Consider the following 21,823-nt stretch of genomic DNA (forward strand, 5'->3'; position numbering starts at 1 on the left):
AATGTTTTGAGGCCTTTGTCAAATATCGACTGCTCATATGTGGATGGATTTATGTCTGGACTCTCAATTCTGTTCCATTGGTCCATGTATCTGTTGTTGTACCAGTACCAAGGATTTCATTTTTCTTGGATCCACAATCAACGTCCATGGAAGCAGCAATCAAGAAATCAAATGACGTATTGCTCTGGGCAAATCTGCTGCTGCTGCAAAAAAAAAGCCTCTTTAAAGTGTTAAAAAGTAAAGATGTCACTTTGAGAACTAAAGGTGTGCCTGACCAAAGCCATGGTATTTTCAGTGGCCTCATATGCATGTGAATGCTGGACGATGAATAAGGAAGACTGAAGAAGAATTGTTGTAGAATTATGCCGTTGGCAAAGAATACTGAATAGACCATGGACTGCCAGAAGAATGAACAAATCTGTTTTGGAATAAGTACAGCCAGAATGCTGCTTAGAAGCAATGATGGCAAGACTTCATCTCAAATATTTTGGACATGAGGAACTGGTCCCTGGAAGACATCATGGTAGGTAAAGTAGAGGGTTAGCACAAAAGAGGAAGACTCTCGAGGGATGGATTGACACAGTGGCTGCACAATGGGCTCAAGCATAACAACGATTATGAAGACGGCGCACGAACTGGCAGTGTTTCGTTCTGTTGTACATAGAGTCGCTATCAATGGGAACTGACTGGATGAGACGTAACGACAACAATTGATAATGAAACCCTAAAACAGGCAGGTACCTCTGATGGACTGTACTGTTCTGGGCTTGCTACTTTTTGCACAGCTGTGTACCTGTAAAACTGTACACGCCTTGAAGGCAATAACGGTTTTTTTCTTTGTAGTTGTAGTATCTAGTGCTAGGTGTTTTATATGCATTATCTCATTTAATCTTTTGAGTAACTGTGTCAGTTAATTTTAATGTGTCAACTTGGGTAGACTTTTGTGCCCAGTTGTTCGGTCTAGATGTTGCTGTCAAAGTGTTCTGTAGATGTGATTAATATTTACAATCATCTATTCAGCTGAAGGTTTTAGGAGCAAAACCTGAGGTTTCCCAGGGAAATAGCAATTCCGCTTTAAAAGTATAACACAGAAACCATAACTGATTTCCCAGGCTGCTGGTCTGCCCTACAGATTTTAGGCCACCAGCCCCCATAGCCATGTGAGCCTATGTTTTAAAATAAATTTTCTCTGGAGAATCTTGACTGATGCAGTCATTAACTCTATTTGGTACTGATTAACATTTTATAGATAGAGAAATTAAGGCTTGCAAAGGTTAATAATTTTTACCATGGGCACACAGCTAGCAAATGGTGGAACTGGGATTAAAGTACCATGTCCAGTAGACTATAAACAAAAAATATGGGAATAGTGTAAAAATATTTGTAACAGTGGTGACTATTCACTCTGTCTCTAGCACAAGGGTTACTCCAGAGTACAGCTATAGGAACTCTCCCCACCCCCTCCCAAGATGCTCCCTCACATGGACTAGGTGACCAGTTGTTTCTTAGAGGTGAAGAGAACTCTGACAGTATTGCTGAGAGGTATCCTCACACAATGGTTGATATTTATATTGGTAAGAAAGGTCTGGAAGTTCAGGAAAGTTGTTCCTACTCCCTTGATGAGACTGCTGGCCTTGTCTGAGGACCAAACTGCTAGGTTGGGCTTCTGTCCAGGGCAGTTTCTGTCCCTCTCAAAGCGTCCCTCACAACAATCCTGTACTGGGTCACCAGTCTGACATTATCCAGGCCTCTGCCACAATTGCATACCATTCTAGAATGGGGTCTTATCAGTCCATCTTCAGGCTCAAATCATCTTCTTTCCTATATATTTAGGTCTTCTCAGTTTTGGCAGGTCCTCACACATGAAAGATTCATTCAGACCTTGTCTTAGTTATCTACTGCTGCCATAACAGAAATACTACAAATGGATGGCTTTAACGAACAGAAATTTATTTTCGCATAGTTTAAGAGGCTAGAAGTCCAAATTTAGGGCACTGGTTCTAGGGGAAGGCTCTTTCGGTTGGCTCTGGGGGAAGGTCTTTGTCTATTTTTAGTTTCTATCCCTAGGTTCCTTGGTGATCATGTGGCCTGTATCTTCTGCTCCATCTTCCCCTATCTAATCTGCTTTTATATCTCAAAAGAGACTGACTTTAAAACACACCTTACACTAACACTGCTTCATTAACATAACAAAGAAAATCCATTCCCAAATGGGATTACAACCACAGGTATGCTGTTTTTGTCAGGTGCCCTCAGGTTCTCACAGCAACCCTATAGGACAGGGTAGAAATGCCCCACAGGGTTTCCAAGAAGCACCTGGTAGATTTGAACCGCTGACCTTTTGATCAGCAGTGGAGCTCTTAACCACTAAGCCACCAGGGATCCTATAGCCACAGGTACAGGGATTAGGATTTACAACATAATTCAATCCATAACAGTCCTTCTTCTGTTAAAATAGGGCAGGAAGCCCATAACACACACGCACACACACACAGACACACACATGCAAAACGGGTATGTCCTTCTTTGAGGGTAAGGTGGACACAAAAACCGAAAACAAAACCCACTGCCATCGAGTTGATTCTAACTCATAGCAGCCCTATAGGACATAGTAGAACTGCCGGTCCTTCGAAAAGTGACAGAAGGTAAGGGAAAAATCTGCCTATTATTTCCTGTAGAGACATACCTCTGATAGCCATTCATTCTCTTTCTCTCCCTTTATCTTTGTCTCTCTGTCACACACAGAGTTCTCCATGAGTCAGTCTATCACCCAAGACTTTGGTAGTATATGGTGTATACTACAGGTGCAAATTAAGTTGCATTTTAAAGGTAACGTATTGCTTTCTATTTCAAGAAAACTTGCAGTGATCTCATTTATAAAGGAAGCTCCTTTAGTCTGAATAATTAAAATAATCTCTCCCTAAACCTTAAGTAATTAGAAATAGTGAATTGGCAGAAGCCAAAATACAGAGAACCAAATTAATTGGATGGGAAAAAATAGCTACATCACCATACTAGTGGCAGAGCTAAATTATACACAATCACAACTCATGCTGCCTGAAGAAGCAGCTGACTATAATTGGACTGCACCCACCTCAGGCTGCCCCGCCAGAGAGAGAAATGATCTGGACCACTACAGTAGAATTGACTGCTCAGTCGCCTCTAGGAGAGTGTGAGCCCATCCGCACATCCCTGTTTATCTCAGTCCCTATCAGAATCCCAGTCTCTGCAGTCATCAGTTATTACCTGAACTGTCTTCTCACCCTATTCCATTCCTGCCCCTTGTAAATCATTCCCCTCTGCTTCTTGGAATTCGCAATATCCAATGTTTGATCAATAAAGCTATCATTTCTGCAACCTCTTCTCTGAAGCTTCTATTCACCTCCTTAACTAAAAGCTGGCAGTATCCTGGGGGCATGGCTTCTCTGCAGCCCTTTCTTGCAAACAGATGATGCTTTTCTAATACCCAAGGTGCTTCGGCACCAAGAAGAGATGTATGCCAATGACAATTTCATGGTGTTACTCCCCCTTCCCTCTTGCAGACCCTTTGAGGCTCACACCATCATCTGCTTATTATCACTCTTCTCCTTTCATGTTACTTCTTTCCTTCTCATTTATGGAAAAAACTAGCTTACAACTCAGTTTTTGTCCTTGGCCCTACTCCTGCCATCTTTTTTGGTGACTTCAACATGTATGCTGTTGAACATGTATTCAACATGTATTCAACACCGTGGACTCTCAGTTTCTTGACCTCCTCATATTTTCAATGATACTTCAATGATCTCTACCTCTGAAAGTGAAGCGGATATGAAGCACTTACTGACACAGATCAAAGACTACAGCCTTTAGTATGGATTGCACCTCAACATAAAGAAAACAAAAACTTTCACAACTGGACCAGTATGTAACATCATGATAATCGGAGAAAATACTGAAGTTGTCAAAGATTTCAGTTTACCTGGATCCACTATCAACACCCATAGAAGCAGCAGTCAAAAAATCAAACAACGTATCCCGTTGCTGACCCCATTGCTGTCGAGTCGATTCCAACTCATAGTGACCCTATATGACAGAGTAGAACTGCCCCATAGAGTTTCCAAGGAGTGCCTGGTGGATTTGAACTGCCAGCCTTTTGGTTAGCAGCCATAGCACTTAACCACTACACCACCAGGGTTTCCAAACAACGTATAGTATTGGGCAACTCTGCTGTAAAAGACCTCTTTAAAGTGTTAAAAGGCAAAGATGTCACTTTGAGGACTAAGGTGCGCCTGACAGAAACCATGGTATTTTCAATAGCCTCATATGCATGTGAAAGCTAGAATATGAGTAAGGAAGACAGAAGAATTGATGCCTTTGAACTATGGTGTTTGTGAGGAATACTGAATATACTATGGACTGCTGGAAGAAGGAAGAAATCTGTCTTGGAAGTACAGCCAGAATGCTCCTTAGAAGCAAGGATGGAAAGACTTCGTCTTATGTACTTTTGACACATTATGAGGAGGGGCTAGCCCCTAGAGAAGGACATCATGGTTGGTAAAGTAGAGGGTCAGTGATAAAGAGGGAGACCCTCAATGAGATGGATTGACACAGTGGCTGCAATAATGGGCTCAAACATAGCAACGATTGTGAGGATGATGCAGGACTGGTGTTTCGTTCTGTTGTACGCAGGATGCTATGAGTCGGAACCGACTCGATGGCACCTACAACAACTCTACCTCAGCTATTCATTTTACCTCAGAACTTGGCATCAACTCCAAAGTTCAAAATGCAAATATCTCGTTCTGACTATAACTTCAGTAAGTAACTTCCAAGTTACTTACTGAAGTACAGTAAGTAACTTCCAAGTTACTTACTGAAGTACCCTTCCTTCAAAAATGCTTTTACTTTTTTGTTGAGACTTTCCATCTATCCATCCATCTTTATCCATATCCATCACCAACTCTCCTTCCCCTTCATTTCTCTTCTTTTTCTAGCTTGTATCGCATGACCCATCATTACAGTTTCTTCCTCACAAACACTATCAACTTCTTTGCCCCTATTGCATGAGGTTTGGAAGTCCAACAAACAGCACCCCTTCTTCTTGCCTGAGTTCTGTACTACTTGAGAGATAATATTAAAACCTAGGCAGATGAAAGCAGATAATGTATCATCTTGGTCACTAATAAAGCTAATCCCAGGGACTGTGGTTTAGTTTTGCAAGAAGGATGCGTTTTTAAAAACTGAGACTCGACTTATGCATTCAGTCACTGGTAGCACTGAGAACTGTGGCACCTCTACTCTCTCCCCTACCTTGGGGTCCTGCCTTTGTAAAACTGTGCAATGCAGAATGTATATGTGCTGTGGGCTGCTGGATCCCAAGAGAAAGATGAAAGAAACAGTATGGCTTTAAATGCCTACACCCTTATCCCAACTCGTCAATAACATAATTCACTCCTCTCCAGGGTAGGACCAAGTGAGGGGCAGCTATGGGCCTGGAGTGTGACACTAGTGAGCTCCCTTCATATGGAAGGAAGCATCAGGAGCAGGGAATACAGTTTCCCCCCAAACCTCTTCCTCCATCACACTGGCCTTATAAAATGCCCAACTTCCTTATAAATGCCCAGCACCAGAGCAGTAGAAGGTCGTTTTCAAAATACTTTTACATATTTTGGAAAAACACTAAATAAACAATAGACCAGTGGTAACTTTGGTGAAGGGGAGACTGTAAAAAAAAAAAACTCTTACATATATTATTTAATAATTATACAAACTATGTCATAAAAACCAGACAGGTAGACTAATCTATTTATAAGTAAGGGAATTAAAGCAATGTGAACTTGTCATTGTCATACGTTAGAGATAATACGGTAAGCCCAATTTACTTGAAAGGTGGTGCACCAGTTTTTTATCGTTGCTATAACAAATTACCACAAACTCAGTGACTTAAAACAATGCAAATTTATTATAATTCTGGAGGTCAGAAGTCCTAAAATCAAGGTGTCAGTAGGCCTGTGTTCTTTCTAGAGGCTCTAAAAAATAATCCATTTCCTTACCTTTTCTAGCTACAAGATACCTCCTGAAAGGAGCCCTGGTGGCACAATGGTTAAGTGCTGGGCTGATGACTGAAAGATCAGTGGCTCAAACACACCCAGTGGCTCTGTGGGAGAAAAGGCCTGGCAATCTCCTCTTGCAAAGATTACAGTCTAAGAAGCCCTATGGGCAGTTCTACTCTGTCACATAGGGTTGCTATGAGTTGGAATCGAAGCAATGGCAAACAACCACAGAGACTTACATTCCTTGGCTCATGGCCCCTTTTCAAAGCCAGCAGTAGAGCATCTTCAAGTCTTTCTCTGACTTTGACCCTCCTGCCTTCTCTTTCACTTATAAGGTCTCTTGTCATTATCTTGGACACACATGATATTGCAGAATAATTACCCCATCTCAAAATCCTTAACTACTCATGTCAGCAAAGTGCCTTTTACCATGACATATTCACAGATTTTAGGGATTAGGACATGGACAACTTTGGGGAGTCATTACTCTGCCTACCAAGGAGGGATGGCACCCCACTACTTTGAAAAAGAGATGCTAGGACTACTTCCATAAAGAGTACTGTTTCTTACCACATTTGTTACTGAAACGCAAATACACAAATACACATATACATTGAATGCCCAATAGAGTACCTTGCTTAGAGTAAGCATTTACTGTTTGTTGAATATATATATGTACACCACATATCTAAGAAAAAAAGTTTTAAGGATAAAGAATAGTTGAAGTAATATAAAAACAATTATCTAATTAATATGACAAAAGCATTGACTATACCTGAAGCCCACTGCTTAAGTTAAAAGAATGATTTGAAGAAGCCACTTAGATGATTAGCAACACAAAATTTACCAAATTTATCTTTACTGTCTCTCAGTATCTCTCCCCACCTCATTCTAAATCTATTTCACCTCTACCCACTATTCTATTCCTTAATTGGCCAAACTATCATAATTACATATATTTAATTGTACCACTTATTGAAGAAAGAATTACATTTAATGTAAAACCAGGTCAGCTAGAACACTTCTATTCAATATTCTACTCCAGGTTCTAGACATTGAATAAGGGCAAAAGCAGAAAAAAAAGGCATACAGATTTGAAAGGAAGAAGTAAACTGTCTTTATTTATGGATGACATATTGTGTATGTAGAAAATCCTAAGGAAGCTACAAAAAAAGCTACTAGAAATAGTAAGTTTAGCAGGGTCTCAAGACACAAGATCAGTATAAAAAAGTCAATTGTATTTCTATATATTAACAACAAACCATTGGAAACTGAAACTAAAAAATACCATTTACAATAGCATCAAAAATGTAAAATAACTAGTAATTAATTTTTTAAAAAGTACACGAATACACAAAAATATAAAACATTACTCAGTGAAATTAAAGAAGGCCTAAATAAATGGAAAGATATATGGACTGGAAGACTCAATATTGTTACGATATCAATTGTTACCAACCTGATGTATACATGCAATGCCAGCCTAAAAAAAAAAAACCCATCAGGCTTTTCCTTTTCTTTCTTTTGTACAAACTGACAAGCTGATTCTAAAAATTATTTAGAAAACACAAAAAACCTAGAATAGCCAAAATAATTCTGAAAAAGAAGAACAAAGTTGCCCTAGAGTACCTGATTTCAAGACTTACTATGAAGGTACAAAAACCTAGATAGTGTAGAATTGGAATAAAAATAGATATAAATCAGTAGAACAGAATAGAGAGTCTGGAAATTAGTTCATACATATATGATCAGTTGATTTTAAACAAACATGCTGACTTAAAAGTAAAAAGATAGTCTGTTCAACAAATGGCGCTGAAACATGAGCTTCAATCCTTAATTTGCACCATACCAAAAAATTAACTGAAAAATGGATCACAGGCCTAAATGTAAAAGCTAAAACTATAAAGCTTCTAGAAGAAAACACAGGAAAAATATCTCTGTTACCTTGGGTTGTGTAAAGATTTCTTAGGACACAAAGAATGTGAACTATAAGAGAAGAAAATTGATAAATTGCATTTTATCAAAATTAAAACTTTTATCCTTTTAAGACAATTAAGAAAATCAAAAAAACCACAGACTGGGGAAAAAATTTTCAAGCCATGTATTTTATCCAGAATAAACGATTCTTACAGCTCAATAATAAGAAGATAATCAATTGAAAATGGGCAAAAAGATTTGAACACTTTTCAAAAGAATAAATATAAATGGCAAAAAAGGATGAAAATATGTTTAACATAATTAGTAATTAAAGGGAAATGAAAATTAAAAACACTATTAGAATGACTAGCATGATAATAAGGAGCTCTGGTGGCACAATGGCTAGAACTCGGTTGCTAACAGAAAGGTTGGCAGTTCGAACCCACTCAGTGGCTCCATGGGAGGACTTGGCAATCTGCTTCCATAAAGATTTACAGTCAAGAAAATCCTGTGGGGCAGTTCTCCTCTGTCACATGGGGTCGCTTTGAGTTGGAATCGACTCAAACATACCCGCCACCACCAACAACAACATAATGCCAAGTGTTGGTGAAGATTTGGAGCAACTGGAACTCTTACACATTGCTGATGGGAATGTAAACTGGTACGACCACTTCAGAAGACAATTAGTAGGATTCTTAGAAAGTTAAACATGCTTACCATATGATCCAGAAATTCTACTCCTAGGTATTTAACCAAGATAAATGAAGAAATGCCGCCACAAAAAGCCTTGCACATAAATTTTTATAGTAGCTTCATCCATAATACATCAAATCGGGAAACAACACAGATGAATAGATAAAAAAATTGTAAAATATTCATATAATGAAATACTATTTAGCGATAAAAAGGAATGAACTGCTGATCGCATAATGTGGATGAATCTCAAAAATATACTGAGCAAAAGAAGCCAGAAAGAAGAGTACATATTGTGTGATTCCATTTACATGAAAATCTAAAAAGATAAAATTAATTTTTATAGGCAGAAATCAGATCAGTGGTTGCCTATGGTGAATGTGTATATGGGGTATGAGTGGGAAAGACACAAACAGAACTGTTTAGGGTGATGGAAATGTTCTATACCTTGATTGCAGTGGTGGTTAATTTATTAAACCTCATCAAACTGTACATTTAAAATGTGTGCATTTTATCGTATGTAAATTATACCTTAATAAGCTTGATTTAAATGAAAAAAAAAAGAGCAAATTAAGCTTTTATATTTTTCTCTCAAAATATTCTTCTCCTTTACAATTCCATAGACAATTCTACAAATTAATTTTGTGGGTAAAATAGCTATATGACAGTGGACAAATAAGTTACTACTCTGAACTGAGTGAGTTTCCTCGTCAGTAAAATGAATGAATAAGATTAGATGAGTTCATTAATTCATTTAATAAACATTAACACCTACTGTGGGGCACAGTAGAACAAAGAAGAATTGATACATTTGAATTATGCCATTGGTGAAGAATACTGAATATATCCTGGACTGTCAGAAGAACGAACAAATCTGTCTTGGAAGAAGTACAGCCAGAATGTTCCTTAGCGAAGATGGCGAGACTTCGTCTCACCTACTTTAGACATGGTATCAGGAGGGACCAGTCCCTAGAGAAGGACATGATTGGTCAAGTAGAAGGTCAGTGAAAAAGAAGATCCTCAACAAGATGGATTGACACAGTAGCTACAACAATGGGCTCAAACATAGCAACAACTGTGAGGATGACACAGGACTGGGCAGCGTTTCGTTTTGTTGTACACAGGGTCAGTATGATTCAGGACAAACTCAACGGCACCTAACCTCAACAACACTATGGGGCATGAACTATGCTAGGTTCTAGAGATATAAAGCTGAAAAAAACTGTTTTTGCCATCAAGGAGCTCACAGTCTAGTGGAAGGGAAAGACAAGCTAACACATGATTATGATACAGCTTATGACTATTTAAGGTACGAGGAAGACTCATAGACAGGCAGTCTTCCCTGATGATACAATGCCTGAGTTAGGTTTTGAGGTACAAGTAAGAGTTAGGTAAAGAGGGAAGAAAAGGCATTCCAATCTGAAGGACGTGTATAGACACAGGGCCAAAGGAGAGAGACACGACATGTGTTCAAGCAGCTTCAGGTAGTTTAGTATGCCTGGAACATAGAGTTTATCCATGTAAGGTCATGGTTGTGTCTTTGAATGAACAAAAGTAAAAAACAAAACAAAACTCACTCCTCTAGTTTGAGCAGTATATAGACAGGAGTTCTGCACCAAATAATGATACCCACGTTGTAGTGGACCCCCTGAAAAGTAAAATGACTCTATCATCAGTTAGGGGTCTTCTGTTATAAACAGAATCTTTTGGCTCATATAACTAAGTAGTCCTGGGGTAGCCTGGTGGAGTGGGATCTGGGGATCAGCATTCCCTATTCCTAGGTTGTAGCAGTTCTATGTCCTATATTTTCTCTTTTTCATATCCAGCTTCCCTTAAATATTAAACCAAAGCCTGGTAATTGAGTTTCATAGGCCTCACTGGTCTTAGACTTCACACTGATCCTGGAAGCAATTCCTGTGTACAAAGGGATGGTACATGGTGACTGGCTTGGCCTGGACCCAGAGTGAGGTGTGGGAATTAGCCTCAAATGAGGGAGGCCTAGATCTTAAAATATATGTTAGAATCTTTGAGGAAGAAAGGAGAATGGTTACTAAGGTAGAATTATGTTTTAAGAAAAATAGATCCCAACAATTTTCAGAACAAGTCAGAGGGTACTAACATATGTGGGTGACTTTCTTCTCCATTTTCCATACCTAGAGGACTGGTCAATGAAAACTGACTTGAGAACATGGTGACTTAGGAACTTGTAGAACATGTAGACAAAACATTATCACTAAATATTATAAGCACCATACTAATGAATGAACAATTTTATAAGAACAAAGAGAAAGGCATAATTAATTCTAATTTACAGGCTCCAGAGTATGTTCACAATAGAGGAGATTTTTGAGTGGGGTCTTGAAAAATGGGAAACATCCTTCTGGCAGAAGACAAACGTGCATGGCCATGGCTGGATCAGTATGTGATCTGGTCAGGCTGAGGTACAGGATGATGGATCAGCTGTGGGAGTTTGGAGAATGGAAAGACCAAGCTATGAAGAACTTTTCCTGCCATCTTACAGAACCTGGACTTAATTCTTTAAGCAACAGGGAGTTGCTGAATTGCTTAAGCATGGAAGTGACACAATCAAATCTGTATTTAGAAAACTGTAGGAATAGATTAAACACTTCTTGAGACAAGTGTTGGAAAATAAAGCTAAGTTTTGAGGTGGAAGGCTGAGGAAGTTCAAGGCTAATTGGCTCTATTATCTCTGTGAAATAGGATGGGCAAACACATGCTGAGTGTGAGGGGGTGCTATGCAGTTAAGGCAGCCTGGAAATTTCTATTAGCCAGATTGCTGCATTACAAAAACATTCTGGTCAGAAAGAGCTCAATAGACTCTTCCACAATATAAAGTTATATTACAGGGCCAGAGAGTGAATTACATTATATCAGTGGGTAAAATGAAATTCGGAAGGGCCAAATACAATTTGTCTATTAGGCTATTTCACCATCAGTGCCAATGGCCATAGAATAATCACTGGTGACTCAGATCCTTGTGATCATTGGCAGAGGAGATGTGGAGAGGGTCATGGGCTGGTAGGAGATGGCTCAGGAGGAAGAAGAAAGCTATAGGAGGTAGGGTAAGGTGATGCAGTTAGAGATGAAGTTCATAACTGGAACGGGCAAAACTGCCTGAGTGGCCTCAGTGTAGTATTTTAAGAAGTGACCAAGAGCAGTACATGGTAGAGAGGGGTTTGTAGCAGTCTACCAGTATTGGCTCTTTGGGATTCAGATTCAGGACTACGGGCTGGAGCTACCTGTTCCAAATGAAAGGACGTGCTATGTTATGGTCCATTCATTTTTTTATAAACACAGTCCCAAATTATCATGTAAAGTTATACAAATGCTAATGAGGCTGGGCATTCTTTATATGTTATCCTCTACCACTTGCCTTAAAATGTTATATTTAAAACTACCTACCAATAACATCTTACATTTGCTTGGTGCTTTACATTTTAAAAAACTACTTTCAAATATATTTTCTCATTTGGTCCTACACAACCTTGTAAGGTAAATAGAGAAGCTATAATAATTTATTACTGTTCTTTGCCCCACAAAATCACAGATAAGAGTGATTAAATTATCTAAGGATTTCTAGCTAGAAACAGAACTCCCCAGTGTGGCGTTTTTTCTACTAGACTGTTAACCATCTCTTCTAAAAAGCTTAGGCATATTCTACAAAAGAAGGAAGCCAAAGATGGGCATATCTGTACACACAGGACCTTAATCACTTAAAAACTCTTTTTCCTCCTAATATATATATACTTTTTTCATATTCTCAAAGTGGGAGAAGGGAGACAATAGTTTTAGGTATGTGCTTGTCCTTTTGATGAATGTACAGTTGCACACACAGAACGGCAAAGCATATGATTGTAACTGTATCACCTTCAAAAGCAATAAAACGGGGTTTATTAAGAGTCAATAGCAGAATAAATTACATAGCCCTCAGTAAGTCAACAAGTGCCAAATAAGTAAAAACATATAATATAGATTCTCAAATTAATGACTATACCAAACTCCACCACCCTTGCAGTCTTATGCTAAACCTCACACATTTCCTAATATATAATTCTCTAAATAAGACTTGGAAACCCTGGTGGCGTAGTAGGGTTAAGTGCTACAGCTGCTAACTAAAAGGTTGGCAGTTTGAATCCAGCAGGCGCTCCTTGGAAACTCTATGGGGCAGTTATCCCTGTCCTACAGGGTCACTATGAGTCGGAAATGACTCAATAGCAGTGGGTTTTTTTTTTTTTTTAAATAAGACTCATTAAATACATTTGGATAAAACTTAATCAAATTCTAGGCAACCCATAAGAGTATCAATCTATTGATTTACAGTTTTGTTGAAATTATCAGCATCTTAAATTTGAATCTAAAATCAAAAGATAAATAGTTTTTGGACTTATTTTTTCACATGCTATTAATCCATTTTACAGAAATGGTAAGCCTTTAGTAAGTTACATAAAATAATGCCCGTCACCTTAAAGATCAAAACAAGACTGATGCCTTGTATAGTGTCTTCAGTTCTAGAATGAATGTCTAGTACGTCCTTCTAGTCTCTCTCAGCTGCTCTACCCTAGCAGTAAATCTCTTTAAATCGAACTTCAGCGAAGGGGTTTTGATTCATCATTTCCTTCACTCCCCAGGGTATCCTTTCTGTATGCTTCCAAAGTAAGAGAATCTGGCAACAGGCCTCAGCAGTGCCGTCTTCTAACTAAGAGATGAACGTTGTGAAGTTCAAAAGGATCACCCCATAATTCTCTGATTCTTTTCATAGTGAAGAATAAGCTATTATCATAGGGAGACAACTGTATTTGACCTTCCCAATAGAGACCTTCAGGGGAGAAATAAAACACAGAGGGACCTAGATCTCTGGTGAGAGAAGTTGCCCAAAACACCAAAGTACATTTGACTTCCTACTTAAAAATGTTGTCTTACTCAAGTCTCCCCACCCTCCAAACTCCACCCATGGCTCCCCGTGAAGAGCAATTCATAAGACAAAATAATACATTCTCTGGTGATAAATTTACAAACTGACATAGGAGAACTGTCCCAGAAGCCTCATTACCCTTCAAGTTTATTACAATATCTTCAGTTCTTATTGCACATATTGTTACATGCCTTTTACAAGCCGTGATTGTATACACAGTGTGTATAATTTAGCACAAGTGATATATCTGTTGCTTCTCTTTTGAAAATCAGCAGCATGCAGTGCAATATTTGGTGGGCAGTTATTGTTTCAAAAAGTGGAAAACGAGTTAGGTCTAATTGCAAAGGGAACATGATCTTTATTGGCTTATATGCAAAGTTTAATTTTGGTTTTATGCAGAGTTTGCATAGTTCATGATTAGTTTCTAATGAAAAACTAGATGTGTTGTCAGTGGCCTTGAAGAAGATCAGGTGACAGTAGCAAACAGAAAAATTTGAAGAAGAGGCATAACTTTTAAAGTGGAAAGGTCAGCAAGAACTGCCTGAAACAAAGAACAAAAGAATTATTAATATCAGTATTCCAATCAGCAAAGTAAAGTCTATAAAGTGCAACAGAAACACCATTACAGTGTAATTCTAGCATCCACACACACTCCAAGTTCTTCAGATTTGGCCTACACCTTTGTACTAAGCTACAACTTTGCTTCACTTTTCTGAATTTCTCAAGGTTAGTACATGCACAAAGTGCTAAAATGTGCAGTAGAAAATAACCTGGACTTTAGCCTTCAGCCTTCTTCAAATATACAAGGTAGCAGAAGTTTATAAGAGGTCTAACATTTCAAGTTGCTTCTATAAATAAATGTACATTATGAATCTTAGTCCGTTATACTAGTATAAGGAGTAACTGACTTCAGGAAATCATTTTGAGATGAAGCTAACGTTTATTCAGTTGCAAGATACATAAACATCCTCTTCCTTTTAAAAAAAGAATGTAGGCAGGTATTTTAAGGATAAAATTTACATTTCTATGAGACACCAAATAGAGTAATGTGGTAAGCCACTATTTAATGGAACCATATTTCAGGAATAAATTATGCCATTAAAAAGAAATCTGCTTTAAATAATTAACTTATGATTAAAAATAACCAAAAAAGCCTACATATTGTTACTGTATCATCCAAACACATGCCATCTAATCCTCTCAACTAAGCTTTCTTTGTTCTATGAGCATAACATGTGGACGTGAACAATAATAAGAAAATGCAACATCAGCCTTGATAGTTTCTACTGAAATCACTAGGTATCTAGTTTCTTATAATGGTTTCCTATAATAATCTTGTTTATGACGCCTTCAAAAAAAGATTGTTCTCAAGTAAAGAAGGAATTTTGAATACTTAATATTACTTAGCTCAGAACTTAAAAGTTTTACCCAAGTTAATAAATGAGACTAGAAGAAATGTGTGTTCTATGCATCTGAGACTGAAGTGCCCAAGGCTGGCACTCTCTCAGGAACTATTTCCATCCCATCTGAGTGAAACTTATCCTTACTTCAGCTGCAGCCAGTGATGTCACCTCCATCAGGTTCACTGCTCGGAAGGCAAACACAGCAGCTGCCAGGACTGGAAAAGAATGCACACTATTTCAACTGCTGGCCATCTCATGAGTCTGACATATTTACTGCTACGCCCACAACCAACTAGGAAAGCTCAGAACTCGAACCTTCCACTACCGCACAACGGCACTGTGAGTTACCATCTTGTGATGAATGGAAATTGTCTACTCCGAACAGTGCCTGGTGGCTAGACAAACTGAATCCCACATTTTTGGAAAAAAAGGAAAATTCAATGGTCTTAGAAACCATTTTATAAATTGTTTCTCATATCTAGAACTTATAATGTTTTAAAATGACCTGAAGATCCAATGACTGTCTTACAAATTAAGGCTTTTTTGTGCTAGGTGTTCTTACAATAGAAGCACTGCTAATGTGACATTATTGAGATTGGAGATAAGCACTGATGACTCATCCCTAATGTAAAAATCTGCATGCTTTCCTGAGAATTGCCCTCTCTGCTGTCTGTCAGGATGGTTTTCCAGAGATGGCATAAAGGATGATGCCATGACCGTCCTGGGCTCTGATAGGTGGTTGTGCCTCAGGAGTAAAAGTCAGGAGCCAGGCTTCTTCATTTCCCCAGATAGAGGCAGAGTGCAACCAGTGACTAGGAAGCACTGGCATTTTTCTAGGGGACAAAAGAATTTGAACAGTCTGGCAACAAAGCATTCGAACTAGAGAGGAAAATTCCAGTGGAAAGAAAGATGATAGTGGTAAAACAAAATTTAAAATGTCAAGTGGGCTGGTATTACTCAAATACATAACAAAGGATACAAGAGATATGGGACAAAGAATTTACTCTTTAACTGAAAAAGAAAATGTAAATAGTTCAAAGTCCTAGTTTCATGTTTAAAGGAATATCAAATAAAAACCATTTCTGTGGACTAGCAACTTCTTTGCAGCTTCCCAATATCTGGAATCATGTCATGGAGACATTTTAGAAGTTAATGAGTGTGAGCACTATTTTTTTTTTTTTGTATTTGTGTGTGTAAAACTGAAAAGAGTCAAATGAAAGCTTGACAGGATTGTCAAATTTTCTGCTGCAGCAGAAAAGAGCTTTACAAGGTAGGAGGTTGTTTTGCCAAAGGGAGATGAGATGGAGTAAAAAAAGAGCAGTTCACTAATTGACCTCAGCATACAAAATGCTCATGTGCTCATAACCTTTATTTATCTTGGTGTCACATCACAGAAGTTCCTTTCTGTGTGCTTCATGTTTGGTTTGCCCAGCCCTTCCGCAGAAAAGTAGTGTTTGCCAAGGAGAAAAGATCTATATTTTGGGATATTTCCAACTGAAATCATGCTTCATATGAAATTTGAAAACTCTTAATATTTACTTTTTTATTGTACTTTAGATGAAGATTTACAGAGCAAACTATGTTCTCATTAAACAATACACATACTGTTTTGTGACACTGGTTGCCAACTCCACGACACATCAACATTCTCCCTTTCTGGGTTTTTTTTTTTTTTTAGGTTCCCCATTACCAGCTTTCCTGACCCCTCCTGCCTTCTCGTCCTTGCCCCTCAGATGGTGTGCCCATTTAGTCCCGTTTTGTTTTATGGGCCTGTCTAATCTTTGGCTGAAGGGTGAATCTCAGGAGTGACTTCATTACTAAGCTAAAAGGCTGTCCGGGGGGGCCATACTCTCAGGGTTTTTTTCCAATCTCTGTCAGACCAGAAAGTCTTTTTTTTTTTTTTAGTTAGAATTTTCTTCTATATTTTTCTCCCACTCTGTCCAGGACCCTCTATTGTGATCCCTGTCAGAGCAGTCGGTGGTAGCCAGGCACCATCTAGTTGTGCTGGACTCAGTCTGATGGAGGCTGTGGCAGTTTTGGTCCATTAGTCCTTTGGACTAATCTTGCCCTTGCGTCTTTGGTTGTCTTCATTCTTCTTTGCTCAAGAAGGGGGTGATTCCAGCAGAGAATCTTAGATGGCCGCTCACAAGCTTTTAAGACGTTACTCATTAAAGTAGGATGTAGAATGTTTTCTTTATACACTATATTATGCCAGTTGAGCTAGATATTCCCCGAGACCATGGTCCCCGTAGCCCTCAGCCCAGTAATTTGGTCCCTCGGGGAGTTTGGATATGTCTATGAAGCTTCCATGACCTTGCCCTTGTCAAGTTGTGCTGGTTTCCCCAGTATTGTGTACTGTCTACCCTTCACCAAAGTTACCACCTATCTGTTGTCTATTTAGGGTTTTCTCCTCCCTCGTAACCATTAAAGATTGTTTTTGTGTGTAAACCTTTTCACGAGTAAAAAACTCTAATATTTACTTTTGGCCTCTTAAACTATTCTCATTACTTTAATTTTAAGGAACTCTATCATGAGTATTGAGGAATCTTGGCTTTAAACTGTTCTTTAAAAGTCTCAAATTAATTCACAATTAAAGCCAGTGATATTTACTAAAATATTTCTAAGGACTATATAATAACTCACTTGAGCAAGATGTGTGAATCCAAAATATTCATACCAAAAAATATATGCTATGATCAAAACTAATTTGTATACATCTACATGAAATTATCCACGTTGATGACTACCTAAATTACACAGTAAAAGAGCATCTATCAGTCTTGTTCCATCTCTAGATGTTCTAGAATTCTTTCCTTTTGGTTTCTAAAAAGCACCCATGGAAAACAGGTGGGTGTGTGGATTATATTTCTACTTATTCATCAGTAACTTTTTTATTAATGTATTGAGCTCAGAGCAGAGTGCCTGGCTTAGAGCAAATACAATACTCAATATATATTTATTTCTCTTTTCCTTTAGTTTGCTGAGGGATGATAAGGCATGGAGAGAATCCAAGTTGAAATGGGCCATAAAAGTCTTACTTCAACCCACTGTTCAGAGTAGAAAACCTCTTTACCCTTCAGTGACAGCTAAAAAGCCTATTCTACTTTTGAAAAGTCCTAAGTATTAGAAAGTATATACTTACACTAAAACTCCTTCTTTATCAAGCTCTGATATCTTTTCAAAATTATATCAAAAGCTATATATAATACTCTTCAAAATTTCTGGAATACCCATAGTAGAGTTATTTGGTGAAAAGTCTAAAATCCTGTTGCCTGGGAAATGGTAGCAGAAAACAAGGCTGCCTTAGCCCGGAAAATAGAAAACTCTGGGGATGGGCTGTGGATTCAAGAGTAGAAAAAACAGGTGACTTTGATTAAACAACAGTCCATTTTAACAAGTCATATTATCTAGAAGTGAAATGGGCTACCTGGTAAGACAGGGATTACTCAACACTAAAGTGTTCAAACAGAGGATGAGGACTGCTTATAAGATATATTTAAAAGAATTTATACCTATTACCTCTAGGATTCCTTCCATATCACTGCCATTTGGCCAAAAGACATGAGCATAGACCATTTTCTCCTAACTGATATATGTATGGACATAAAAAAAAAATTGAGAGAGAGGATACTAAACAGAAAAAACAAACAAACCCATTGCCGTTGAGTTGATTTCGACCCCAAGGGACCCTATATGATAGAGTAGAACTGGCCCATAGGGTTTCCAAAGAGCAGCTGGTGGATTCAAACTGCCAACCTTTTGGTTAGCCAAGCTCTTAACCAATGCACCACCAGGACTCCAGAAGGATACTAGGAGTTGTAAAAAACATCAGTAAGTGATGTCTCTGGTTACACCGGTGGTGACATTTATCTTCACTCATTAACAGAGTACTTTAATAATACTCTAACTTTCCCTTTCAAAATGATACCCACTTACTTACAGAGCTCTTGGCATTTAAGAATGTGTTAGTATGATACTTCCAAGTCTTCTAAAAGAAAATGGTCTTCTTCAACTAAGCATTATTTCCACAATAGCCCAGAGATATGTCTTTACAATGTTACCAATTTAAGGTAAGGAAACAAAAGCTGACAGATATTAAATAAGTTGTTCAAGATCATAGAACTGTAGAAGGTTGCATGATTACCAACTTTTCTACTCTTCATCCATGTTGTGATTACTTGGATTACCTGATAATCCCAATGACAGCAATAACTGAGTCTATTTAGCACAACCAAAAACAAAAACCAAACCCATTGCTGTCGAGCTGATTCTGACTTGTATCGACCCTACAGGACAGAGTAGAACTGCCCCATAAGGTTTCCATGGAGTGGCAGGTGGATTCGAACTGCTAACCTTTTGGCTGGCAGCTATAGCTCTTAAGCACTGCGCCACCAGGGCTCCATTTAGCACAAGAAAAGCGAAATTATATTACTGAAAAGTAATATGTGCTCTTTTTGTTTTCTCTGATGTAATCGTACAGTTGCCTTTTGTGTATGTCTGTTATAAGAATGGCTTAATTATTAAATAAGACATGAGTCTACGGCTTCCTGAAAAACAGATTAACAATTTTTTGGCTTCAGAGACTCCATCAGCCTGAGACTGGAAAAACTAGATGGTGCCTGGCTACCACCAATGACTGCCCTGACAGGGTACACAACAGAGAAATCCTGATGAAGCAGGAGAAAAGCGGGATGCAGAATTCAACTTCTTTAAAAAGACCAGACTTAATGGTCTGACTGAGGCTGGGGGGACCCCAGAGGACATGGCCCCCAGACTCTTTGTTAGCCCAAAACAAATCGTTCCCGAAGGCAACTCTTGAGGCAAAGATTAGACTGGACTATAAGACATAAAATGATGCTGGTGAGGAGTGTGCTTCTTAGCTCAAGTAGACACATGAGACTATGTGGGCAGCTCCTGTCCAGAGATGAGATGAGAAGGCAGAGGGGGACAGGAGCGGGCTGAATGGATATGGGAAATACAGGTTGGAGAGGAGGAGTGTGCTGTCACATTATAGGGAGAGCAACTAGGGTCACATAACAATGTCTGTACAAGTTTTTGTATGAGAAACTGAATTGAATTGTAAACTTTCACTTAAAGCACAATAAAAAGAAAAAAAAAATTTTTTTTTTGGCCTAAGAAATACCTAAAAGGGGAAATTTAGCCACCAGAACAGGAGTGAGAGACTGTTAGCAAAAAGGAAATAGTTTCAAATTCAGGATAAACAGGCCCAGAAGAGCACGACCCAGGTAGCTGATGTCAGCTATGCAGGGAGTCTCAGCCCCAGTCTGTATTTTAGATACTAGCTGAGAATAACAGAACAGATGCTGCGATAGTTAGGGTTGTACAGAGAAGAGTAGAAGCATACCTACACTCTGCTGTACAGACCTCACAGGGATTGGGAGATAGAAAGTTCTGATTGGGTTAAAACAGGGAGGGGAAAATGGAGTTTTCTGGGAGCCAAAAAGATTAGGAAAAGGCTAATTTTGAGCAGTCAGAAGTAACCAGATCACAATAATTGTCTTCTAAGCCATTTAAATCTACTAAATGTTCTTGCATTGGAAATGACATAACTGTAGGCTCAAATTCAGATTACAGATGGTCAAAGACAGGAAAGGGGCCTTACTATAGAAACAGTATGTGTCTACAAACAAGCACTTACTCTTACCAGCAAGAATTTCCAAAGAGTTGTATCCTAAGATTCTATCCCATAAAAGCAAGAGTTGATCCGTAGCTAAGTATCCAGAGAAAGCTCGAACCATCCATTTAAACGATATGCGAAGCCTGCAAGCAAGGAAAATAGAAAATAAATTTTATTAGTAGATTTTTTTCTTCCAAAAAGGTAATATCAAAAGAGCACCACCAAATCTATTGTTAGGGTAACTTCTTTGAGAGTCTGAGAAATCACTCAGGTATTTAAAAGTCAATTACACTCTTAACAATTCCAGATGAGCCATAATAATTTGAATTTTTATTCAAAATATTTGAAAGACTTCATAACAGCTTTATCCTTTTCTAATTCAATAAATTATATTCCTTCATTTTAGTTGAGTGACTACTTAGGACAAATAAAATAAAACAATAGATATCAGTTTTTGAAGCACAAAGAAAAATAATTTTAAAACTATAAGGAATTTTATAAATAGATCTCTGACTTTAAACACTTCATTTTAGAGAGGAGGTTATCAGAACTTCAAAAGATCAACCAGAAAGTTCAGCCTAAGAGGTATGAGATCCCCCTATTTATGTTGTTGTTGTGAGGTGCCGTCCAGTTGGTTTCAACTCATAGTGGCCTTATGAACCATAGAATGAAATACTTCCGGGTCCTGCACCATTCTTAACAATCATTCTTATGTTTGAGTCCATTGTTGCAGCCACTGTGTCAATTTATCTCCTTGAGGGTCTTCCTCTTTTCCTTTGACCCTGTACTTTACCAAGCACGATATCCTTCTAGAGGGACTGATTCCTCCTGACAATATGTCCAAGGTATGTAAGACACAGTCTTGCCATCCTCGCTTCTAAGGAGCATTCTGGTCGTACTTCTTCCGAGACAGATTTGTTTGTTCTTTTGACAGTCCATGGTATATTCAATATTCTTCACCAACACCACAATTCAAAGGCATCAATTCTTCTTTGGTCTTCCTTATTTATTGTCTAGCTTTTGCATGCATATGATGCCACTGATAATACCATGACTTGGGTCAGCAGCACCTTAATCTTTAAGGTGACATCTTTGCTTTTCAACACTTTAAAGAGGTCTTTTGCAGCATATTTGCCCAGTGCAATGTGTCTTTTGATTTCTTGACTGCTGCTTCCATGGGTGTTGTTTGTGGATCCAAATAAATGAA

The 21,823-nt window shown here is 38.3% G+C and overlaps 1 protein-coding gene across 2 annotated transcripts in view; it reads right to left on the minus strand.

Annotated features, from left to right (window-relative positions):
- Positions 1-9,334: 9,334 nt before the first annotated feature.
- TBC1D19 (TBC1 domain family member 19) overlaps positions 9,335-21,823 on the minus strand; it is a 165,566-nt gene continuing 153,077 nt past the window's right edge. For both annotated transcript variants that reach the window (XM_049886400.1, XM_049886401.1), the window contains 3 exons: positions 20,644-20,759; positions 15,123-15,193; positions 9,335-14,116 (listed from right to left, as the gene is read on the minus strand). In XM_049886400.1, the coding sequence (XP_049742357.1) occupies positions 14,042-14,116; positions 15,123-15,193; positions 20,644-20,759 (262 nt within the window). In that variant the 3' untranslated portion in view covers positions 9,335-14,041. The remainder of the gene's footprint in view (positions 14,117-15,122; positions 15,194-20,643; positions 20,760-21,823) is intronic.

This window comes from Elephas maximus, chromosome 5, assembly GCF_024166365.1.
Source record: "Elephas maximus indicus isolate mEleMax1 chromosome 5, mEleMax1 primary haplotype, whole genome shotgun sequence".
In the NCBI taxonomy this organism is placed as follows: Eukaryota; Metazoa; Chordata; class Mammalia; order Proboscidea; family Elephantidae; genus Elephas; species Elephas maximus.